Genomic DNA, 25354 nt, shown 5'->3' on the forward strand with positions numbered 1-25354 from the left:
TACGTCTATGTCCCCTAGTGGACAAAATTCACTGCAATGCACACGTCGTGCGGCGAAGACACATTCACGGGCAGAGTGAATGGCGCAATTGTGATCATGATAAGATGCGGACTATTATTATTATTATTATTATTATTATTATTATTATTATTATTATTATTATTATTATTATTTTAGAGTCATTATGGCAATAGATGGCATTTCACGATTTGTACGGTGCAGAAGTTAAAAGCAAGAAAAAATAAGTGAATAATAAAAACGTTTGCACAAGCACAAACGACAAGCGGTGGTTATCCGTCGCCGACTAATCATAACAAAATGGTACGTTATTGAAGCACCCTCATACGCAACGGTAAACGACATCAAATTGCTTCAGGTCGGGCTCCAACTGTAAAAGTAGTGAAGTTGAATTTGACCCGCACTTGACTTAAATTGCATTTCATTATCTTTAAACCTGGCTGCGCAAAGCTTAAAGTGACGCCTTTCGTTTTATTTTCATTATTTTTCTGGATTAGTGTGTATGTTGTATTCTTATGATCCTTTTGATTGGCATTATTGGTTAAATAAGTAAATGAATAGGACTCGCAGGTTTTTCCGTCACCCGCGTCCACGTGCAAGCGGTGAGCACAAGCATGGATGCTCTTGAGAGTCCAGATAAGAAAGATGTGCCGTAGCCGCACCTGCAACACTTTGCGTTTACGTTAGGGTCCCTTATAGCCCGCGTGGAAACTTCGTGTCTTCTACTTGCATTTCTAAGAAACGCTGGTTTGCAGGACATGCAGCGACGTACCCCAGTGACGTTACAATAAATTCTCAGGCACACCAATTGACTGCCTCGATCGCGAACCTAAAGCCGCCTGTTGCGACAATCCACCAATACCAGGCTACTTAAGTTTACGCGGCACACTGCGGATGTGATCTATGAAAATCAGCATCGTTGCAATTACTCAGCTACGGGAAAGTTTCAGTGTTTTTGACATTTGTGTTGCATCGTTTGTTGTGTTGCACCTACGGGGCAGATACCTGGAGGCTTACGAAAAGGGTTCTACCTAAATATAGGACGACGCAACAAGCTATGGAAAGAAGAATGACTGGTGTAACGTTAAGGGATAAGAAAAGAGCAGATTGGGTGAGGGAACAAACGCGAGTTAATGACATCTTAGTTGAAATCAAGAAAAAGAACTGGGCATTGGCAGGGCATGTAATGAGGAAGGAAGATAACCGATGGTCATTAAGGGTTACGGACTTGATTCCAAGGGAAGGGAAGCGTAGCAAGGGGTGGCAGAAAGTTAGGTGGACGGATGAGATTAAGAAATTTGCAGGGACAACACGGCCACAATTAGCACATGACCGGGGTAGTTGGAGAAGTATGGGAGAGGCCTTTGCCCTGCAGTGGGCGTAGCCAGGATGATGATGATGATGATGATGATCATGATGATGATGATGATGTTTTGACGACTTGTCGGCGTGTTTTCCATGCTGTGCCGTTCTGTTCGCAGGCGCCTTCCTCATCCCGTACCTCATCATGCTTGCGTTGGCCGGCAAGCCCATGTATTTCCTGGAACTCGCCTTCGGACAGTTCTCCGGTCGGAGTCCGCTCACAATCTGGGCCTGCGCGCCCATCTGCAAAGGTACGTCACGGACGCCCGCGTGGTGCCGTGCGACATTTGCGGGGGACAACTGTGGCAAAAAAAAAAAAATAGCAGAGGGCCTTATGGGGTCACAACGAGAAAGTTGCCGGTATGACAGTGCTCAATAAGAAATCTTGGATTGAGTTAGAATTTATTCTTGCCTTGGGAGTAGTTGTGAAAGTTGGGAGTAGTTGTGAAAGGGATTCCTACCAACTTGTCAGTAGGTATGCATTATACGTAACCAATTTGGAGCAAACTTCAAAGATAGAATTGTGGGGTTTAGAGAGAAAAGAAAGAGAAGGTAGGAATGTTAACCAGGAAAGCGTGTGGTCGGCTACCTTTTGCAGGGGGAGGCAACCAGGGGAAGAAAGAAGAGGGAGAGGAAGGCGATGAACGTGCACACGTGCGCGAGCAGTACCACGTAGCCTAAGGCGCTCACGCATGCCAGTCGTTAAAAAAAAAAAAAGAAACGAATGTGCATTCACTGCTTTCTGGGCCGAGGATCGGCTTTAGGACAGTGTTCCCGTAGCGTCTGCACGCTCAGTGCACAATCGCCTGCTCACCGTATCACTTTAGATATTTATTTATTTGCGTATCGAATAGACGACAGTCCCACGATAAGGGGTGGATGTTATCTTCGCCTCCGTGGATATGATTCCACTGGTTAGCCCAATGAAATACTGCGCATATCAGTCGCGGTATTTCAGTCGCACAAACTCTTGCTGCAACTCGGACCTCCATACGAACTGCACCGCCGTGGTGCATTCTGTTCTGTGTCGATTGCCGTTAACACAGGCCATTACGAGAGCTTATTCAGCATAATTTGGAATCGCTGACAGTGTTGAATTGTGCGCCTTAAAGGTCTAGAGCAACGCATAGGCAAGGAGACGCGGCCTGCAGGGGGGGGTACCGGTACAGAGTCTTTCCTGCATTCCGCCGCCGTGGAAACGCGGCCACTGAGGCAGGGAGTCGGATTCGCGATCGACGGCAGAACACCCTAACCACTAAGCAATGGCCGCGAGTAAAGGAAAACAAAAAGAAAAAGAAAATAGCAAGCAAGAACCAGCAAAACAAAACAGCGCAAGCGTTTAGAGAAAGATAGATGAGCGTTACCGGGGGGGTCCGATCCTTGCGACGACCGCCGCATTCCGGTGAAGGCAGAATGCAGGAACCACCGTGTACTGCAAATTGGGTGCGAGTCGAAGAACCTCAGGTGGCCAAAATTATTCCTTAATCATTTAACCGCGATAATTGTCGCTCAGAAGGCGAGAGAAGGAACACCGTCAGGTGCCACTCGTCTTCAGCGGTGCCACGATTCTAGTAATTATTCAGGCACCAAACACAACGCGTTTTATGGAATACGCAATCCCCCACTACGGCTTGCGCCGTTATCAGATCGTGTCTTCTTGCTTCTTTTGGCTCGTCAAACCCTAGAAATAAATTAAGGCAATTCATACTGCAGGTAAAGAGGGTATGTACGTTGCTCCGTACCTCCCCTGTGCGCAGGTGTCGGCTTCGCCATGGTGTGCGTCTCCATGGTGGTGGCGGTGTACTACAACGTCATCATGGCCTACACCATCTACTACACTGCCTCCACGTTCCAGTCGCAGGTGCCGTGGGCTCGCTGCGACCCGCGGTGGGCCAACGACACTCCCTGCTTCGTGAGGTCGCAGAACGTGAGAACCTCGTCTGCTATGCGTTGTCTCCACCGGGCCGCCGCTGTTTCCTTATTTGACCTAAGAATACCGACTAGTCGTGCGTGCGCTTACCGCGAGACCTGTTATTGGGGTCCGCCGAGACACGTACGCGGCGTCGCCGTAGGTATAGTACTTTTCTCGCAACGATCATCATTAAGTCGTTGGTCGAAAGGCAAGATAAGGAGTACAACTGCGGAGGCCTCGGGAAGTTCGAAACGCACAGCGGAGGTCAAAGGCTGGAGAAAAACGCCGTGTTAGCGTTTCCTTCTGTCGAATCGTGTTCTTCCGCGCTGTGCTCATTTCTTGCTAAAGTTAAGAGGTTTTGTGGAAGCTTTAGTTCGGAAGTTCTTATCTGAATAGATATATGTGAACCAAGAAAGCGTTGAGAAACTGGAGGAACGTAACGGGTCCTTCATTGTCTTTAGAAACTGTGGGAAATAATACCTACACTGTACCCGCCCAACAGTCACGAAAGCATTACAAAACCTAGGGTGCAGAGGCCCGCATACGGATAATTGCACGTCTGCGGAGAAGAGACATTGACCAAGTGTCTCAATTATTCTCAAGCAGAACGGTAAACGAACTAACGTTAACTGTAGGCGGATTTGGCGTGAACGGTAGGGTAAAAAGAAATCAGCATCTGTTCGTTCATTTAAAAGACCTTTTCAATATGATCCAACTTTTTTTGCAGACTTCGGATGTTAACCTGAACGTGACAAAGCCTTCCAGCCAGGTCTACTGGGAGTAAGTACATTACCATACCACCGCATTTGCAACGAAAATATTATCGCATAACGAAATTCTGCGTGGCAGAATTAGGGTAGAGGAATGAGAGGGCTGCGAGTGAACAATTGAGCCAATAGGCGGCATAGCGGCACAGTGAGGTGTCAAGCACGCACAAATAAATGAGCTCGTAACCGTGCACGTGAACATGCAGGATTTGCGGGAACCATCTTGATCTAGCCTTTGCTGTTCCATTAAAGCCTTCAAAGTTGGCATGACCGACTTACGTAACACAAAACAATTCCCAAGAGCAAAACTGAGATTTCTTGCACGAAGGGTATTTCTGGGCGGTTACTTTCACCGAGCTGTGTCCATCAGCAATAGATGTAGGGAAAACATAGGGAAGGCGGGAGATAGAAGTTCAAGGCAATGAGCAAAACGAGGAGAAGGTAAAACTGGGAGCCAATGTTTCGACAAGTGGACTGGTCTTTTTCAAGGTGTCATATGCTTTCCTCGGCACAGTACATATAGGCAGGGTTCTTCTAAAGGGGAGAGGGGGTAAGGCGGATGGGCGTGGCAACGACTGAGGGTGTATTAGCGGCGACTAATAAAATTAAAAAGAAAGGTGTGCTAATCAAACATTCCTCCAGCGATGTTGAATAGCACAGCTGTCTTTTCAATTCTACACTCTCGCCGCTAACACACCTTCGGCCGTTGCCTTGGCCACCCGCGTTCCCCTGTCCCCTTTAGAAGAACCCTACCTATATGTCCAGTGCCGAGGAAAGCATATGTCTCCTTGGAAAAGATAGGCACACTTGTCTAAACGTTGGCTCCCGCTTTTACCTTGTTCTCGTTTTGCTGATACCAATAGATATAGTGATTCCTGATTGTAGCTCAGCATCGAAATGTGCTAATTAGACGAAGAGATGGACTGTCCAACTTGTACACCGAGTTATAACACACGAACCCATCAATCAACGAATCAACATGTACCGAAATTCGCGTTTTTTTTTTCAATCAGCCGTCGAATAAGTCAGTTAAAAGGTTCGTTTTTTTCCTTTCGCCTTGCCCCACGTTCTGCACATTCCACAGGCGTTACGTGCTGGAGATCAGCGACGGCCTCGAAGACCTGGGCGGAATCAAGTGGGACCTGGCGTTGTGCCTGCTGCTCAGCTGGATCATCGTGGTCGCCTGCCTCGTGAAGGGCATCAAGACCTCGGGCAAGGTGGTCTACTTCGCGGCCACCTTTCCCTACGTGATCCTCATCACGCTCATGATAACCGGCCTCTGCCAACCGGGCGCCATCAACGGCGTGCTCTACTTCATCACTCCCTCCTTCGAACGGCTGCTGGACATTAAGGTGTGGCAGGCCGCAGCGGGACAGATGTTCTTCTCGCTCAGCCTGTCCATGGGTGGTCTCATCATGTACAGCAGCTACAACAAGTTCTCAAACAACGTATTCAGGTGCGTCATCCAGCGCTCGCTACCTGTTCGCACCTGCTCACACACCGCCATTTTGTCAGACACTTGACGAACGAACCGCGCTGGTGAGCTTTTCACAGCGTTGCTATCCCCGGGTAGTAGTTTTTCATGGCCGGTGCCACAGAAGTGCCGGCATTATTTCTCAATAAGTCGACAGACGCCTAAATTCTGAAGAGTGAGACAATTCAGTAGCGATTGAGCGGTAAATGCTAGAGAAACGCGTAAGCATTCCGTCACACCTCTTTGAGATCCCGGAGTGATGATTTAAACTGCGTTCACCACATTGCAAGGCATTGTTCAGGAGATCACTCGGCACATGGACTGCGTCTATATTATATATATATATATGCCCATGCACGCGCTCTCTTAAGCTCCACTATCTAGCTCTGCCACGTGACCGGCTTCCCACACTTCACACTTGCATAGGCATTTATTTCTACATTGAGACACTGCTAATGGACACGCATTAGGAAAAGAAAATTTAGCAGCATGTTACACTCCTGTAAACACGTGAAGGCTAAAGCCTGCCGCACACGTGGTAGTGCATTAAGTTAGACAATCGGAGAGGTCAGACTTCTTGCAAGAAATAATGAGCCGCAGTTTGAAGTGAACAAATGGCGCTGTAGGTCGCTCTCTCTCATTCTGTTTTTCTATCTATCTATCTATCTATCTATCTATCTATCTATCTATCTATCTATCTATCTATCTATCTATCTATCTATCTATCTATCTATCTATCTATCTATCTATCTATCTATCTATCTATCTATCTATCTATCTATCTATCTATCTATCTATCTATCTATCTATCTATTTACCTTTTATTTCGCTTTCTTTTTTCTTACTTCCTTTATTTCTTTCTCTTTCTCATTTTTGTTCTTTCTTTCTTTGTTCGTTCTTTCTTTCCTTCGTTCTTTCTTTTCTTCATTTATATTCAGCCATTGCATATTTTCTTGCTTGCCATCCATTCCTGATGGTATTTTTTGCGTCACTGAACTAGACGCCGCATTTTTCTGGGTATGAGCTATTGCAACAAGCCGCTTAAGGCCATTGCCTTTAAGAGGGGCTATTGAAAAGCTTGGCTATTTGCTTGTATTGCAGGAACATCTAAACATTTATTTCAGGACATCAGACTCTGGTGCCTTGCTCATAATGCGGAACTGACTGTTACTATATTCGCTATAGACCCAGACTTTGCTTGCTGCACTCGAGCTAAATTACTGATGGGTATTTCAAGTCCATTTCACTGCACTATTGATTAGCTCTAATGTCTCTGTCGATGCCTCACAGGGATGCCATGATAGTCAGCGTGCTCGACACGTTCACCAGCATCATATCGGGAATGGTCATTTTCTCCGTCCTTGGAGCGATGGCCCACGACCTGGGAAACGTCGATGTGAAGGATGTCGCGCAGGGAGGTACGTCTTTGTCATACAATTTGCAGCAGACAGTCTGCAAGGTTTCAATGCACAATCGTTGCCAAAGTTATTGAATTCATTGCGAGCGTTACCGGAGTGGTCTCGAATATCACGTACAGGATACCCTGTGGAAACTACGACTGTATAAGAACTATAACAATTGAGAACAGCCATGTCCGACCTTTCAGTTTTCTGCATATTCCACATGACTTCTTTAGGACTCCATAGGTATCCGACATTGCCTTTATTCAATTTTCTTTGCTAAATCCTTAGTGCATTTTAGTATACCTTGTATGGACCTTACGTACGGTTTTATTTTGATTACTGTATTAGCATCAGCATGTACTTCATGCGGGCCTTTATTTTGATTTACTATACGAAAACCTTAGCCACTGCTCGAACGTTCTGTGCGCATTTAATGTAAGTTTTTATTCTAATTTACCGGAGAATCAATTTGTGTCGTCCCAGTCGAAAGTCGCCGATCTTCCTGCCCCACCCACAAGCGGTGCGCGCCTACGTGTGACAGCGAATCATATTGCAAAGAAAGTACAGGCAATAATGAAATAATTATTACTTGTAGTATCGAGTGCACAACAATTCTCACCTCAGAGCTCTGGCTCTGAATCGTGATGTGTCATCGCACACTTTTCACAGGTCCAGGCCTGGCGTTCGTTGCGTATCCAGAGGCACTGACGCGGTTACCGGTTCCACAACTGTGGTCCGTTCTGTTCTTCCTCATGCTATTCATACTCGGTCTCGACTCGGAGGTAAGCGGGAACATTTCACACTGAAAAATTACCTAACCACGATAGATCAGTCGCACGGCTCAGTTATTTATCACTAAATACAGACGTCAGGAGGTATGATACAAGAATAGATGTACCAACATTGTGCTCAGTCTTGTCTCTATCTCGCCACCTGAGTAACCGCTACCTCTTTTTTGTTCGTTAGCCCTCTAGATGAAGAGTTGGTTAATGTTGCTTGTTGCATTTCCTGTGCGGCATCGGTGACTTTCAACTTGCTGTTGTCCAGAGTTAGACGAAAACTCATCTGGCGAGGGTCATACATTTCCGAAATAAAACAGCCCCTCGCCTACGGTTGAAAGAAAACAAACTTGTAAACGGGGAACACGTAGCGGTGTCGAAACGTCAATATGCGCTTGTTTTCAACCTTACCTGAGTGCTCGTTTAATTCGGGCCGACCTTAAGTGTTTTGTTAGATCAGACACGATGGCTTGGACTTTGCGTGCACAGTTTGCCATCCTGGAGACATTCGTGACCAGCGTTTGCGACCAGGCGCCGTACCTGCGAAAGCGCAAGTGGGCATTCACCATCGTCATGGGCATCGTTTGCTTCCTACTTGGCCTCCCGATGGTTACTAGGGTGAGCGAGTCGTTTCTTCATTCTATGCATGCTGAACACTTCCGTCAGTGACAATGTCCGCAAACCCACATCATTAACTTGTCTTTCATCAGAGACTGTGTACTGCTTAATATGCTTTGAATTCCGATGTGCAAGAAATGCGACATTTTCATAAATATACGGTGTGGCATGAAATGCATAAGAGAATTGACGAGCTCTAGATTCATTTTCCTGCATTTTGACGCGTCCATGCCTCCGTATTCTTTTAGCAGAAACGACACTGTTTTGTCGCGACTTTGAAGCGACGTTGGCACACATTTATCGGGACGTCAACCCTAATCTTAAAGAGATCAACTGTCATCTTCACGCTCTCAAATGCGCTAGGCTATGCCATTACATCCTTTAATTTTTTTGCAGGGCGGCCAGTATATATTCGAGATCGTGGACAGGTTTGGAGGCAGCACGACGCTAACTTTCATCGGTCTTGTTGAAGTCATCTCACTCATTTACATATATGGTAAGTTACGCCTGGGCCATTTTCTATACGTAGTTCTGGACACCTGCACGTAAGGCCGCGATTCACAGTGCTGTAGTCTTGGGCTGTTAAAGAAGAGTTCATTAACGCTCGCAGAGCATGCCACAGTGGGCGTTTTTTTCGCAATCGACGCACTTTAATGAGAAGAAAATCAAACGTTGCGGGAACCATAGAAAAACAGTCTTTATTCCTCTAAAGAGGCTCTGTTAAATCCCCAAAACCAGTAGTGAAATGAATAAAGTTGCGATGCACCTTGGATGCACGGACAAGTGCCGCAATAACCGAAGGACTGCTTTGACAATGTTTCTAAGGGTTTTTTGTCTGAATTGTTTCTGTGAATACGCTGGCATGAGCTATTAATCGAATTTGGCAGTGCTTGCGGGGCGTTCAAGGCTTCGCTCTAAGGTAACTCTTTTTTATCCATGCCAGGGAACACAAAAGTTTATTGGAGTACAGCTGTTAGGAAACACATTTATCGTGACCCCTGTCTCTCTGACAACAGTAGGGACTTATGTCCAATAAAAAATTATTCTTAGCAATCCTACAGATATATACTTCTGTTTTTCATCCGTTTCCGGAACATTAATTTCTGCTGACTCACTGGACTGCGCTGTCAGGTGTAGCGCAGTCAAGCTTTAATTTTAATCGAGACGTGTGATCTGTAACGCGTCGTATTTTCCTCGGCAATAGTTTGCCTAAGCCGAACTCCAGCTAGCTACTCTGACAACGACAGGATATATTAGGCATGGTAATAAGGCGCAATAAGACGGGCAGTATAACGGCACTGTCATTTTGTTATACCGTACGGAAGTTGTGAGCGGTATTGAATGTTGTACGCAGTGTCTGGCAAACGACTCAATTCTTCGCGCTGCAGCGGACATTCAACATTTAGACAATTTGTACGCGCAAAATACTTCCGCTTCTAGCTGAGTCTGCGATTCCTTTGAAGTTTACACACTCGGCATGCTGTTGTTTCGCAGGATATTCCAGGTTCTCGGATGACGTCTACTTTATGCTGAACAGGCGTCTGGGATGGTACTGGAAGGTGACGTGGACTGTCACTTCTCCACTTGTGCTCCTGGTAAGACGCAGTCGCTAATTGCGCGATGACTACTGGTATTTAACACTAGAAGGTTCAACTGCCGACTGTCCCTTGTAATCTTACCCCACTGGCAGAATCTGTTAGCGCGTCAAGGTGAAGGAGGTAGTCTTGAATCTCTTACGCGAATATATGCTCGTTGGCTGTGCTTCGGTGACTGACCGAACGCGCAGCGAAATTGTCGAGAGTAAGCTCCTTGCCAAAGTGGTGGGCACGGCATTATCGTTCGTAGCTTACGAATGTTAGATTGGGGGACGCTTTACTATAGTCGAGTCTCAGCGTTTGTAGCGCTTAACGCCTAGTAAACTAGCGACAGTCAGCGGTGGCTTCGTACATGAAGCTTCGACTTGTGGAACTGCAAACAGCACAAGGCGGATCGCAGGAGGAAGGACAGTTGCATTGATTAGCAGCGGGTAAATAGGCCCGGTGTTCCTGTTTCGACAAGCATACTTGTATTATGTTCGGTAATCGCGGTTTGTCTTCGTCAGGGTAAGAAAAATAAAGAAGTAAGAAGGATCGAACTGAACTTTGCTTCTTGATCTCACAGGTCATCTTCATCTTCTCGATGTTGGATCAGAATGAACCCGTAAAGTACGGCAACTACGAGTACCCGCCCTGGGCAATCGGCATCGGCTGGGCTATCACGTTGTTCGTCATGTTGCAAATACCTTTCTGGGCCATCGTCGCCGTCCACAGGGCGCCTGGGAACACGCTGATGCAGGTACACTCAATGTCAGCTACCTCTATCTTCTGCATGGGGACACAACATTCACTCCTCTGCCTATGACCCAAACAATAACACGGCTTCCAAGATCGGTCGCGGTCCTCGCGCGAGCCTCTCGATCTTGAAGGCCATCTCTGAGCGATAAACCTTTAAATTATTATAACTAGAGGAAAATCTGGGTCTCCAGTAGTTCATCTACCATAAACGTTGCGGAAGTACGTGCATGTCTCTGTGATATGGAAGATATTAGTTGTCGAAGTAGCGGGCTCCGTCTTTCGTATGGTTTTTCTTTTGTCCCATTCTTTAGCGAGCTTAATATGACAGTGTTTACGCACAGTGCTTAGGTACTTTCCGCACACGCATAATTTAATTCATTGCGCAACTTCCGGCACCTGTATATATCACGACAGCATTGCCCAGGCGTGCGTCTCTATCTAGGTGATTCTTTTTTATTAAATTATTTAAACAACAGTACAGATTGTCTGAGGGTACACTGCTCCAGGCCAACATTTACCTTACTGGGCCTTCCCATTCCCACTGTGTCACAACGCACAATCATTGTAAACGCCTATTTTTGTTTGCAGCGTTCTCAACCGTCGAACCATGGTAGAAATTTCAGGGTAAATGAGAGCAGCTGATGCCATAAAAATCTGCCGCGATAAAAAAAAAAGAACTAGCTTCGGCAAAGTTAGTATGGTCAGTTGTTCTAACTTGCTCATATGGTCATCGCAGTCATTTGAAGCCGGAAGAATGAAGCTTAGGCAAGCTTATGTAACAGTCCAGGACCGCCATGCTAGCAACGCGGGCAGACTCAAGTGTCAGCTTTCCGTCAAGAATTTGTAGTATTAGACTCTATGGCTACAGAGGCAAAAACAAAAGTTTCGGGTTAGGAAGGCGTGCATGTATTTCAAGCTTAAACAATGCATATGTTCATGTAGACACAGTACCAAACAAAACTTCAAGAAAACACGTCATTCGTAATATCTGTAACGATGAAAGTCTCGAAGAAACCTCTGTCGCACGAGTCGGGGTAATTACCTACACAAATTACTAAAAAGAGAAAGCAAAAAAAAAAGAACTCTGAAGGAAGGTGGCGTTGGAAAACTAAAAAAGTCGGCGGTCGCTGATGGTTGCCATAGCAACGCTACGCAAACGAATGCAGACAGCAACGAAAAACTTGTCATGCGCTTACTCTAGCGAATCATATTCGAAACGTGCGAACAGCTTAGAGACAAATAGAAAAAGAAAAAGAACCCAGATCATCGCGAATGTATTGAAAAATTATATCCCTCATTATGATGCACGCCATAGGGATGTGTGTCTGGTGGCGGGGGGCTCTTTGTAACAATTTTGATCACCTGAAGTTCTTTACCGTTCATATAAACGTAAGTACACGAGCGTTCTCGCATTCCGGTCCATTTGAAATCCCGCCGAGGTAGGGAATCGAACTCATAAACACGTGCTTAGCAGCGCCACGCCATAGCCGCTAAGCCACCGCGGCGGGTAAAGACGTTATATTGAATTATTAGGGTGCTCTGAGAGAGAGAGAGAGAGAGAGGTAGCGAAGAAAGGAAAGGCAGGGAGGCCAACCAGACCATCGTCCGGTTTGCTGCATTATGTTGGGCGAAAGGGAAAGGGGGAATAGAAAGAGGAAAAGAGGGCGAGAGTGAACACTCTGCGCGTGCGCACTGCACCCTGTGTGGTGATGCGCCGTGACACCAAAGTCTCATAGCTGGTGATGGTCGTTGAGGTCATGTGGCACGATCCAGGGACAGTGGTCGTTATGCGAACAGGAGGCTGCGGGTGAGCCATGGGCCTTACTCGGGACTTGCAAGCACTGGATTACGAGCACCCAACACATGCCGTGCACTTCGAGCCGGCAGTGTGTGCAGCTTGCTGAAGACTATCCGAAAGGGTGTTCACGAGGCCCCGTAGCATCGCAACCACGTGCCGGTCTCCTACGCGTCATTTTTTTTTTTCCGAAGTCGGGGCTGTGGTTTCTACCGCGGTGCGCGTAGGCTTGCCGTCATTTGGAAGAGCATATTTTTTGAACAACGCGACACGGGATCGAGAGGCCCAGTGTATACAGCGCCGTCCTGCGCCTGGGGGGCCAGGTGGGCCATCGCTCCGTCATGTGTTCGCTTCTTTTGTCGTGTGTCGCGCTGTTCAAGAAAAAAAAATACGAAAAAGGAAAAAGAAAGCCTGCCGTTTGACAAGATGTACCAACCAGCCCAAATCTACACGGTGCATGTCAATATGTTTAGCTAGGGATTTCGAGCACCGCGGGACCATCGCTCAACGAAAAATAATAACGATAGTCAAGGCTCTTAGGACAGTACTGCTTTAAATTTGTAATCTCTCGATTCCTCGCTACCCCTCTCCCCTCTCTCCTCCAAAAAGCAAGTAAACGCGTTTTTCGTTCACCCCTCCCCTGTTTGGCGGCGCAGAAAATGCGCCACGCCTGCCGACCGTCCAAGCACTGGGGCCCGTCCGACGCGTCCCTCAAGGAGCAGTGGAAGGCGGCGACAGGACAGGCGCAGCCGGCCGTCAAGGTGGAGCTCAAGAAGTTCTCCCAGGCCGACGCCTGCTACACCGTAAACGGCGTCGAGAACAAGGCATACGTCGTCACGGAACGGGACGCTCGCTGACCGCACGTTTAGGGGGCAGCCAGCGCAGCGCCTGCCGGGACGCCTGCGGCCTGACCGCCTTGCCTCTCCGGGTGATACGCCGACGTCCAGAGTGTGTGCGTGTTTGCGGCGCGTGGATATGTGAGTGTGTGAGTGCGTACTTGCGTGTGTGCTGTGGGACTCGAAGGCGGCAGCAATCAGTGGAAACTAGCTGTCCCACAACTGACCATCTATCTCGTCGTGTCATCGATGCCATAAGTGCCTCGTGCCTGTACAGTTCTGTTCGCTTTCTGTACGTGATTCGTGTGCCTGAGCTTTGTGTCGCTGCGTGGCTACGTGGTCACGTGGCTCTTTAACCGGTTATGAACAAGGGCTGTGCAAGGAGTCTTCTGGCGGCCGTGTCTGCAGTTCAGCGTTCGCAGATCAGCTGTGAGCCCCAATTGAATGTGCTGAATTTACTAGTGGAATTATCGGACGAGAGAGAAAACCCGTGTGGCAGGCAACCTACGCAGGAGGGGCACTAACCGCAGGAACACGAAAAGAAACGCAGACAGAGCGCTTTCTCTATCATTGTTATCGTTAGCGCCATTTCCTCACTACTTGACCCCCGTGTATTCGCTACTTCAACTCAATTCTCCAAGATCAATGTAACGAGAACTGCCAGCAAGTAGCTGTGCGAAAGGCGGAGCAGTCTCGGCCGGCACAATTGACACATGGGGAAATTATTCGCAAGTTTGGTTAGGTCGGTTGTGCCGTAAAAAATATACGCAAGAAATGGCGATAAACACGAACTAAGCAACGACACGCGCTGGAAGCGTGTGAATGCAACAAAAGGTTCGTTCCTTGTAATCAAGCAAAGCACTAGACCGAGCACATCTTCTTGGGAAATGCGAAAGTTACAGATACCACTGTGTGTGTGTATTCTTCGGTTGTGGGCGTTCCGCACTTCAATATATGTGCGTCGAAGTGCTTTGACAGATGTGAATGGTGAATATGCAAGAACGACTGGGTTCTATTTCATTTGTCAACTTTCTCCTTCTCTAGTTCAACCGTGTAGACTCCAGAAATAAGCTGCTACTCCTGCGCTCGTACCTGGCCCCAGTGAAGTCGAAAACTCGAGGAGTTTCGAAAAAGTCTCTCTGAGATTACGATGTCGGCAATGTGATGTTTCAACGTGTGGCGCCTCCCTGGGGCTCAGAAAAGTCATATTTTTATATTTCGTATCAAAACAAAACATGGTACTTGCGTCAAAGCAACCATTATTTTGTGCGTTGCGATGGGCATCAGCTTGAAGTAGGACAGCGGTTTCAATTAGACGCTAACGTCACTTTCAGGCCTAGTGTGCACTAAACAAAACAATGCAACATATTCAACATTCAAGGCACATTTATTTGCAAGTTTAAATTACTTTTCACTGCAGATTAATTGCGCGGTAAAAGCCAGGCAATTCTCGGTTGCGACTTACGCAAGTGACGAAGGATTTGTTGTGGGCAGAAGGCTGTAGCCTACACTGCACACGTTGTTCCTCTGTAGCCTATCTTCGCAGTAAGCGCTTTATTGCAGCTATAGTGAGAAAAAGGGGATTGCTGAATGTGTTCAGCAATATGTGTCGTTTCAGATCAAGGCGAAGCATGAGCTGAACCTGTCCTGGTGCACCTATAGGATGTCATGTTTGCTGTTGTTCAGATGAAAGAAGTACGTGAAGCCAATACGTGAGCGCTGTCAACTGGCATATGCAAATTGCGGCTCACGGGTGTCCGCACAGTTACAATTGTCGCGCAGCTGAATTCGCCAAAGCGTTTCCTTCGCTTGTCAATGGCCGGCCTCCTTCACTAATCATATGAGCAATATCACAATTGTTCTCGCACCAGCTCTTGTGATTAGCTCAGGCCTAAGGAATATCTTGAAAATACGGCTGGCGGGCGATCTCGTTACCGTTGCTCGCCAAGTGGCGCAAAGTTTTCAGTGCATGGGTATTCGTAGGAAACGTCGAACTTTCACCACGTTCCCAAGCGCGGAAATTTCCGAAACTGCTTCCATTACGAAGACGCAAAAAAAGGCGAGGCGTAGTTGTATGTCACTTGTGCAACAAATGTTGTTGGGTTTCATAAGTGCTCTAAAATATTTGAGACTGCCAGAATCTGCGTTTCTTGCCTGTGTGTAAGCAATGAAGATTCCGGAGCAATGCCACACGGAAGCAGAACGACTTGAGCTGATGGTTCCTGCTTCGTGTGTGATAATTGAGCTGGATATTAATAAAAGATGTCACCTAGAAAATGATGACGAAATCGCGTTGCAGATTTCTTTTGCACTTTCACAAAAGAATTTCTATTGCAATAACGAATGTGGATTGCAGGGACAGCATCAGGTTGCTCTGTCTGGAGTCGCTCACGCTTCGAGCGCTTATAGTCATGCGGGCTGAGCGCCTGCATGTTTTGCTCTTCATTGCTTTCACTGTCCACACTTTAATGACTGCACGACTGCGGTCAACTTACGATGGCTGCGTGAACTCTTTTTTCCTCAGTGTTTTCGCTCATCATGTGATCAGTGTCTTAAGTTTTGCATTGGATCTCAAGTGCACGCAACCTTCACTGACTCCGTTTTATAGCTCAGGGATTTTTGTACTCCTTGATTACGCCTATCAGCGTTGACACTATAGAGAGATTAGCGAAGCTCGAGCATCATGGCTGGCAGCTTTTTTTTTTAGGTACTGGGGATTTTCGCCACTTTTTTTAGTGCAAGAGCGTTGAGGGCTACATCACCGGCGGATTGCACATTTGGCTGACTTTAAGTCAACGTAAATACTCCATTGCAATTACTTTTGAAAAGTATGAATGGCTAGAGGTGTGCGAATCTTCCATGTTTCGTAAAGGAATCGACTAAAGGATCTAAAGAACATCAATTCGATTGCGCGAATTTTGTGTACATATTTGTTTTCATATAGAACATGTCACGGGCCTGTACAAATGTAATTATGAGTAATTATTGTATCCCCCTTTTGATACAAAAATGTCCATGCAGGTGATGCATCTGATGCTTCAGGTGTTTGTTTTATGGCAACCAAAAAAAAAATGCCACGAGCTTTTATTTTTCGCTCACATGCGAGTTGCCTGCGAGTTGTTTTTTTCCTTTGCAATTTAATTAATCATATCTTTTCTGCATTATTATGCAAAGAAGTATTCTATATACCATTAGATATTTAAATAATTTTTTTTCATTCTCGCATACACGCATTCGGTTCAATGCGAAATTTTTCTTCATTCGAGCACCTCTAGTATTAATCTAGGGAGCGTCAAGTTAAGGCTGCATGCATTTGAGGTCGCGCATTGGATGAATGGCAAGCTGAAATTCACTGTTAGTGATTATGCAACGCAATTAATTCATTTTTTCACTCCATGGTTCAAAATGTGAGCACATTTCGGTTTTAATTTGTGCATGTGGTGTCGTGAAGTGTCTGAAAGCATTGATGAGAAAAGGCAGTACCTTTCGATCATATTGATGTAGGACTTCTTTTTGCATAACTTGCACATGAAGAGTTCATGAAAACATCACGAACATAAAAAGTAATTATCGCGCATGTGTAATGTAAAAAGTAAGTCACCTTTGTGCACGTGAGCGTAACGCTGAAACAGGGTCAGGTCAGTACAAACACCATGGTGCTGTTGTTGTAGATACCAATAAAAAAAGAGACACTGAAAACAAATAATACATCAAAAAAGTCTGGTAAGATAGTCTTTCGCTACTCTATTACCATTCTCTGGAGTTAAAACATATTAAACAGTACAGTAAAAACTCGATCTTACGAAACCCGATTTTACGAATTTCCCGATATAAAGAAGAAATTTCCGTTCCCCGGCAGGTACCTGTAGGGCTCAGTGTTGTCATCGACCCGAATAAACCAAACTAACTTGTCCGAACTCGATGTAACGAAGTTTTTCTCGAAATCAGTGATTAAACTGAAAACGGTGATTTCTTTCTTATTTTGACGTGGACAGGTTTCTCTTCAAGCGCGCGCTCTAAAGCTATCGCGTTAAAACATCTGGGCACCATGGTCACGGCGCTAGCTTTATTCTGACGAGGCTCCACGTCGCACTCATGTGCAAACAGTGGACTCCACACCGCCTCAGTATGGGCGGAGGGGGTTGCTTTCGTTATTTCATGACTAATGCGACAGATGGTGAGGTTAGTGGCAAATACGATGCCGCGGTAGCTTTTGCGCGTTGCTACGTTGAAATTTTACATTTCGAAAGACCGAAAAACTTATTTCTCAGTTTTACGAACTTCTCTGTTTAACGAAGTAATTCGAGCGTGGCCATCACTTCGTTAAGCCGAGTTTCAACTGTATTTGAATAAAGTAGGCCGAAGTTCGCTTTTTGAATTTCCCGCCGTAGTCATGACGCCGACGACGTCACTGGAGGAATAGCGGGTTTTGACGTGTTATGGGTATAATTCGGCCGTTTTCGCGCAGGAAACGAAAACCCATAGCACTCCACGTTTAGATTTTCCGTACATTCCAATACGATGCAGCCTTCTCCCGAACATTTCAACACATCACCAGCGGCGAACAGACTGCACCAAAATTTATGACGTTAGGCGTTGCTGGTGCGGAAATCGAACGCTAGCATCACCTCTCGCCTTCCTTTTTGAAATCCGTCCTGGTCCTTATTGGAATCCGTCCTGGATTTATTAAGCCTACTCTTATGGTAACTCATGCAAGTGGCATCCCAGAAAATAAATCTATCAATTGAACTTAATTTATTATTTCATATTGGTGTCTCTTTTGTACACAATTTAACAGCTCTCGTAAAGTTTGCTTTGAAACATAGCGACGTAAGTTAAAATTTTTAATATTGCTGTCTGTGTTAGATATGAGAACTTGAATGCAACACGCTGATGTTTAGATAAGTGTGATTTCGTGAGCAATCGGTGAATACAGCTTGTGAGAGTTTGCTAAACAAAAGCCACAATGGTCGCAGTCCAAGCTTCATTCGAATCCAGGTATGTTTGCTCAGCGCTCTTAGTGTTCTTAATGTTCTGAGTGTGCAATCATCGTCGGTTGATAACCCCTTGACTTGTGTATCTTTTCTCGCGCTTGCACTACATAATCGAGATGGCGAAGTCCTCAGTGCAGAATGTATAATTGACGTAATAGTGCTGCTTAATGTTTAAGAGTGAAGCTTGGACTGCCGCCGTTCCCTTAAGAGACCACGTGACTCAAGTTCACCTGTGATATCTTGTACAGAAGTATCGGCAGACAGGCGCATACGTTAAACTGTGCGGAAATGTCCTATCTTGCAGTGACACAGACATTTACTGATATTTTTTAATGCTTAAATCCTAGAAACTTGCGGTACACAGAGGAATAGTTGAATCCAAACGATGTTACTTGAAGCCGACTTTTGTTTATGTGCGCGATCACATAGATTCGTCACTATGCACCGAACACCGTATTGGCAGTGAATCAACTTGTGACGTATGCAGTGGTTGCACATGTTGCTTATGCGGAGATTAACATCAATGTTTACGGGTGGCGTTTTATTGTGTGCCCCCAGTTTGCACGCTTGCGTCTTTGCAAGGAAGAAATAAAGAAAAAAGGTATGTCGAAACTAAGCTGACGATCCGAGTCGTGTGTTTATTGTCACATGGTAAGTGGAAACAGGCTTCTTCCCTTCATATTATAGTGATTGTGTCAGTCCCCTTTCTTTTAGACTTCTCAAATGGTGATCAACCTCATATCAAGCCAACAATACACTCACACAATACTGGGATCCTCAGGAGCCATACTTCTCCTACTATCACAATTAGTAAACAAGATATACATACGTAATGTGTATCTGTGTGTGTGTGTGTGTGAACACAGTTTTTGCTGACCAGTCATTAAATTGTAGCGCATCAAAAGTTGCGCGGCAATAGGCAATATGATCAATGAACAGGTATTTAGCAATTGCATTTAGTGAGCGACTCTAGGAGGCATTTTTATAAGCGCAGAAACCGTCATCCAGTATTTAAAGCCCACCTATAGCTACAAACTGGGTTGCAGCAGTTTCGAAACGTCCGCTCTAGAAATTTGCCGCGAAACGCCATCGCCGTAGCACTTCACGTGTTTTTGCACCGCGGCAAATGCTCCCCAGATAAAAAAGAAAGTTAGACCTGCGCGGCAAGCGCAGCACATTCACAGCGTAAGCTGGAGAAGCGGCTCCATAGGAGCTGCACTTTCGGCACCATGCACTACAGGGTCTTCGCGGCGAAGTTTCTTCGCTTCGTTTCCACGAGAACGATCTGAACTGTCCGCCTGGCATTGACGGCGAGCTGCGGCTTGTCCTACTCTTTGCGCAACCGTCTGCTGAGCCCGATGTTGCCTGGTTGCGGCTGCGCGCGTAGCTCTACGAAGCGCTTCTTCATGTTCGTTTCTTGCGAGGAGACGCCATAACGTGAACCGAAGAGTAAGTAGAGATATCGAGACTACGCGGCGCACATGTCACATCCCTTGACACTTGACACGATGCGATGCTGTTGTTGGTGATGACGATTTATTGGCACCCCCTTCGAAACGAGGTGGTGACAGTCACCTAGCCTGCTTGAGCTAATCAGGCCCAGCTACATGCGACTGCTGCGTACAACTGCTACATGTCGGGACACCTGGTGGAATACAGCGCAACTGCAGTGCTAAGTTTGCACGTATCCACGCTACGTGGCGCGCATGTCACATCGCGTGACAAGTGGCCCGATACGATGTTAATGATGATGATTTGTTGACAATTCTTCTGAAACGGGGAGGCGACTGTCGCCTAGCCTGCGGTACTTAATCAGGTATGCTGTACATGTTTTTCATTCTGCCATTTTGTATACATCTTCTTAAACTTCTTTTTCTTCCTCAAGACTTCTGTATTTACCTTTGAAGAACTTCTTGTTGGGCGAGTTCGCGCAGATTAGCAAACATTTCATTCCAACTGCACAAACAAACGACCACAGAGAGAGCACACAAGGACAGGCGCAGTCCTTATGTGCATCAACCTTGTGCCGCTACCTATGCAAGTGCTACACGGCGTGTCACCTGGTGTAATAATATGCAACTGCAATGCAAAATGCACGCGTATCGACGCTAGGTACAGCGCACCTCTCATGGCGTGTAAAACCCCTCAATCTCCAAAGATAGCGCCAACCACTTCTTTCCTCCTTCACTCCTCTCCCGCGATCGACGCGGCCTCGTAAGCCGCCCTGGGGACGCATTCGGGGGATACATACGGGGGCTAGAGGTAAACAGGGGCGGAATCTTATAACGGTTCGGAAAACGAACTGTTCACTTCGCTGCTTACGTCGCTAGACGGGCCACTCCCAAGTAGGAGGTAGGAGAAGGGGAGGACGCGACCAATAGACGAGAGGCTGCCGCCTCTCAAGTATACATCGTCATATGAAGAGCTAATCGAGGAACTGCAAAATGTTTCTGCTTGCTAATAAATATAAAATATAAATTAAATATTATACGGCAAGTATTGAAGTATAAAGGTGCGGTTCCGAGCATTCACGCAATGCTTGAAGTAATTTATTAATGTCATTCTTCTTCATTCTCAGCCGACAGGCGGTATCGCAAGCGTAGAGTTGGCAGAGCGCAGCGCTGTGTCGTCTGCTACCAGGAGCTCGCACGAAGCACGCACCAGAAATGCACTGCAGCATGCCAACACTTCTGATGTAGCGAGCGCAACAAAACCGTCAACTGGTTCTTAGGGCCACCTTTACTCGCCGACTATTGGGGCCGAGGACTTACGGAGTTGCCATCTGTCGGAAGCGCCCCTCTTGCGTAGTATGAGGCATAAGCGGCGCGCTCCTTATAGGTTTGGCTTACGGCGCTCAATAAAGACACCAGGCGGCAACCCTCCTAGTCTTCCGGAAGCACTCTCAAAACGAGGACAGTTTTTTACTGTCAAAATAATAATCTTGGGCAAACTAAAGCGCAGAATCGTTTACAGACGCTATCTTTTGCCGAACACGTGTATAGTGAATGCCACTGCGCGCGGACGCCGCGATGGAGTCGCCCGAACTGGCTTATTGCGAGAAAGGTAGGCAAACGCTCAGAGCAAACTATGTGAGATGCGTTCTTATAGTGGACTGTCTTTATAACCGAACGGAGCATAACCGAATGAAGCCTCAATGAAGGCGCGATCGCACGGTTTCGCAGCGAGCGATTGCGCGTCTGCATGCAGGTCCGCGCACAATGTTTCGCTTTCGCTGCGAGAGCGTTTTCGCACCGTGCGGTGAGCTTTAGGCCGCAGAATATGAGCATTTTACAGTACGCAAACAATTATTGTTGCGTGGACGCTATCAGAGCTGTTTAAAAATAATTTCACTATAGGGACTTCGACGCCTACGGCGACTGTGATGTGCCATCGCGACGATTCAATCTTTTTTTTTTTCTTCTGCATTCTTGGACGTTTCAATATTATTTCTCAAGTTGTGTAGTACTGTATGTTTATCGGTATTCTCAGCGCGCAATTTCCCGCTGCTTCATTTTCGTAATCGAGTACATTAATTTATGCTTGACCCCTGCCATTTTATGACCCCTGACATTAATTTATGCTTGACCCCTGCCGCGATAGGACAATGACAAAACCTTTCAGAAGGTACGACCCCATTCCGCCTGAAATTTGAAGTTACCAAAACTAAAGGCTCGCCCTTGCCTATGCAGTAACTAAGATATCTCTACGAATCATTTGACAATATTCCAGCGGGAGAATGACGAAGACGGCGCTGGCTACAAGGGTCTAGCCTTGCTAAAGGCGTCTCCGCTGAAGAGAGACAAAAAACTAGAAATATTTCAATTGTGTTAACTTATGGCCCATCTACAACACTATGAAAATCATGGTTAGCATGCGATGACGTTTGGCAAGCCTCAAAAAATGCGCAACGTCCAAAGTCGGGGCTTAGTACAGCTTTCAACTTCGCGCTCCAACTCATAGTGACGTCACTGTTTTTGACAGTGTCTGCTCAGCAGGCCTTGTGATGGTTCATCATCAGCGGGCTCATCATCGGCGATGATTTATCGCTGATGATGTAGTACGTTTAGTTTCAAGAGAGCCACACACTGAACTGGCAAGGTTCAAGAACTTCCGGTGAGCATTAACTATCCCAGTACGAAAAATATAAAGTAAATGTTTAGAAATCTGTGTCACTGATGGACCAATGATGGGGGTTTCAGCGCAAAATTGTAAAAGTAAAAAAAGAAAGTTTGTGCTCAATCTATTTTCATAGTAGCTTAGGGGCTATGGAATTGCGCTTCTCAGCTTAACACCATGGGTTCCCTCTCGGTCTCGGCAGCCCCATTTCAGCGGTACCTAAGCGCAGAAATGCTCGTGAATACTTAGATTTATTTGCATGTCAAAGAGTCCCTGGAGGTCTAACTTGATCCAGAATCCCACATCACGGAGTGCCTCATAATAAGATTCTAGTATTAATTGGCATGCAAACACCAAGTATCGAGAATAGTAAAAACAATTTTGAAGAAGTAACGAACATTCTTTTAAAGCAATATATGTCAGCTAAAAATGAAACAGTGTTTCTCTTTAGCGTCCTTTAAACGTCTGTGGGGCTAAAATTAAATGTGGGGGTGGGCATATTACGTTTCACAACACTGTGAAGAGAAATAAACAAGGCAAAAAAATGAAGCTTCGGTAAGGTGCCTCTACTCCACCAAGTCATATCATGCCCACTGAGCAGTCAAAACCTGCTACATATGAAGCGTTAGGGGAAGATTTGCAAATAGTGGGAAATGTCACGACTCACTACAAATGATGATTCGTGTTCTTTTATGGCGAAAGGCCAATCACTGCAAAAAGAACCAAGGAATGTTGTAATGCCGTCAATCATGCAAATAATGACAAATGGCTTCTTGGTTGGCTATAACAATGTAACGTGGCTGTGTAGGGGCCAATGAATTGTAGTAAAACAAATGTATATGTATTAAACTGTCGCAATGAGTTTCATATGCGTTAAGAACCTAAAATATATGCCCTGATGGTATGAGCTACTAAAATACATAAATGCCAATAGCACTATTGCATCAGCGAGGCCCTCAAATGCAAAGGCATGTTGGCACGTAATCGCACTCGTTAAAGCGATGAATCTGAGTCTTTCTTTGTCTCACGTGGTGCCGTCCTACACGATTCAACGCTTTAAGGAGAGCCTTTCAATACTCGAAGAATTATAGGCAGTCAAGCGATTATTATTTCATATCATGGCTACCATGTCATAACGAATACACTGGTGGCGTTCACATTCTAGCCCTGTGTCATCCTGCGGAAATTCAGACTTCTCAAATTAACATGCCGAGATGAACGGAAGTAATGGCAACATATATTGCGGTGCACATTCTACAGAACTCTTCAATGACAAAACGTCGCTGTTTGAGTTCAAAGGTGAGAAGCACGATCGTGTGCTTCACCTAATGATAAAATAGGAAATGCACAAGAGTTGAGCGAACCTTAATTCTGATATCTAAACACACACGGTAAGTCCAACAACGGGTGGTGACACACAATGTGCATCTCGGCTTGGGATATACAGTTTCCGTGCCGGAGTTTAACTAATGCAGCTTCACAAAGCTGCACACACGCTTGGTGGCCCAACGAGGATGCAGCTTCGTTACACGCTGACTCTGCTTTTCGTGCAGGGGCTTACTTTGGTAATTTCGCACTCGACCTTCCATGGCCGTTCTTTGAACCGCCACATCCAGCGGCGTTCCCGAGGCTTGCCCTCGCCGACAGTCTCTTGGGACTTGCTATGCTGCCACAACAGTCGACACCACAAAGAAGAAATCAAACAGGCCAGTCGAGTTTCTGCCCAAGAAAACCTGAAGCAGAGCAAATTCTGCACCGGCCAGCGTCGTATATTGAAGCAAGAGCTACGATATTGGCACAGATATAACGTCGGTGCCTCTATAAAAGAAACACTAAATTCTCGCCTCTCATAATGGGCGTGCCAGCACAACGACGATGCAACTTCATTAAGCGTGGCATCTGCTTTTAGTTCAGGTAAATAACCAACATTCCTAGTTCACTAATATGACGCGCTACGCTGCTCTTTCTGCTCTACAGCGCCCACGCATCTTCATTGCCATTGCAAATGTGTACGCACATGGAGCAACACCTTCTCAACCCACCGTTGTTGCTCAGTGGCTATGGTGTTGGGCTGCTGAGCACGAGGTCGCTGGATCGAATCCTGGCCACGGCGGCCGCATTTAGATGGGGGCGAATTGCGAAAACATCCGTGTACTTAGATTTAGGTGCACGTGAAGAACCCCAGGTGGTCGACATTTCCGGAGTCCCCCACTACGGCGTGCCTCATAATCAGAAAGTGGTTTTGGCACGTAAAACCCCATAATTTAATTTTAATTTTTAAAACCTTCTCATTGGCAGCTGTGATATAGAAGTGAACCTAATCCCGTAAGCGAGTTCTGTTGGGAGGTAAATGGCGTAGGAAATTTTAGCAGCCCGCGATCCAATTCACTGTGGATAGGCATCTCTGTTTTTGAAAGTTAAGACAATTCACAATAAGATGTCACAAAACGAGAAATTGTTCGAAAAAAGAAAAAATGGCTTGACCAAGTCGAACATCTCTGCTTTGTTTCTCCCTCCGATAACATCAAGAGAAGAATATACGCCCGCACTTCAGAACGACATGCCCGGATAAAGTCAGTCTAATTGCAGAAATAGATGACGTAGAAGATAAGGGCCGCCTTTATAACCTCGTCCTATTCGGGCTATCTGATGGCGATCGTGAAACATGGGGCCAGTCCGAACACCTGATAAGAGAGCACTGCAGTTCCAAATTAAGCATTCATATCCAATCTGGGAATGTCGAACTTGCGCTTCGGTTTCGCAAATTCTAGGAAAGCAAACACAGGTAAATTATTATAAAATTCTTACATTTCAAAGGTATTAATTATGGACTTTCTAACGCAAAAATGACTGAAAGGTCGCGATTTCTGACTACTAGACGATTTCTCCAAATGCTCGCTTTGCCCGCAGACAGCTAATATAACTTGGAACAGCACAAGGCAGAGCC

General features: G+C 46.1%; 1 protein-coding gene across 1 annotated transcript in view; it reads left to right on the top strand.

Annotated features, from left to right (window-relative positions):
• The window catches only part of LOC126528381 (sodium- and chloride-dependent glycine transporter 2-like), a 69955-nt gene extending 51043 nt beyond the window's left edge, over positions 1-18912 (top strand). The window contains exons 3-13 of the mRNA XM_050176272.3: positions 1500-1631; positions 3138-3307; positions 4020-4072; positions 5144-5515; positions 6824-6951; positions 7606-7718; positions 8205-8333; positions 8730-8829; positions 9828-9928; positions 10494-10667; positions 13118-18912. Of these exons, the coding sequence (XP_050032229.1) occupies positions 1500-1631; positions 3138-3307; positions 4020-4072; positions 5144-5515; positions 6824-6951; positions 7606-7718; positions 8205-8333; positions 8730-8829; positions 9828-9928; positions 10494-10667; positions 13118-13318 (1673 nt within the window). The 3' untranslated portion in view covers positions 13319-18912. The remainder of the gene's footprint in view (positions 1-1499; positions 1632-3137; positions 3308-4019; positions 4073-5143; positions 5516-6823; positions 6952-7605; positions 7719-8204; positions 8334-8729; positions 8830-9827; positions 9929-10493; positions 10668-13117) is intronic.
• Positions 18913-25354: the final 6442 nt, after the last annotated feature.

The sequence above is a fragment of the Dermacentor andersoni genome, chromosome 9 (genome assembly GCF_023375885.2).
Source record: "Dermacentor andersoni chromosome 9, qqDerAnde1_hic_scaffold, whole genome shotgun sequence".
Classification (NCBI taxonomy): Eukaryota; Metazoa; Arthropoda; class Arachnida; order Ixodida; family Ixodidae; genus Dermacentor; species Dermacentor andersoni.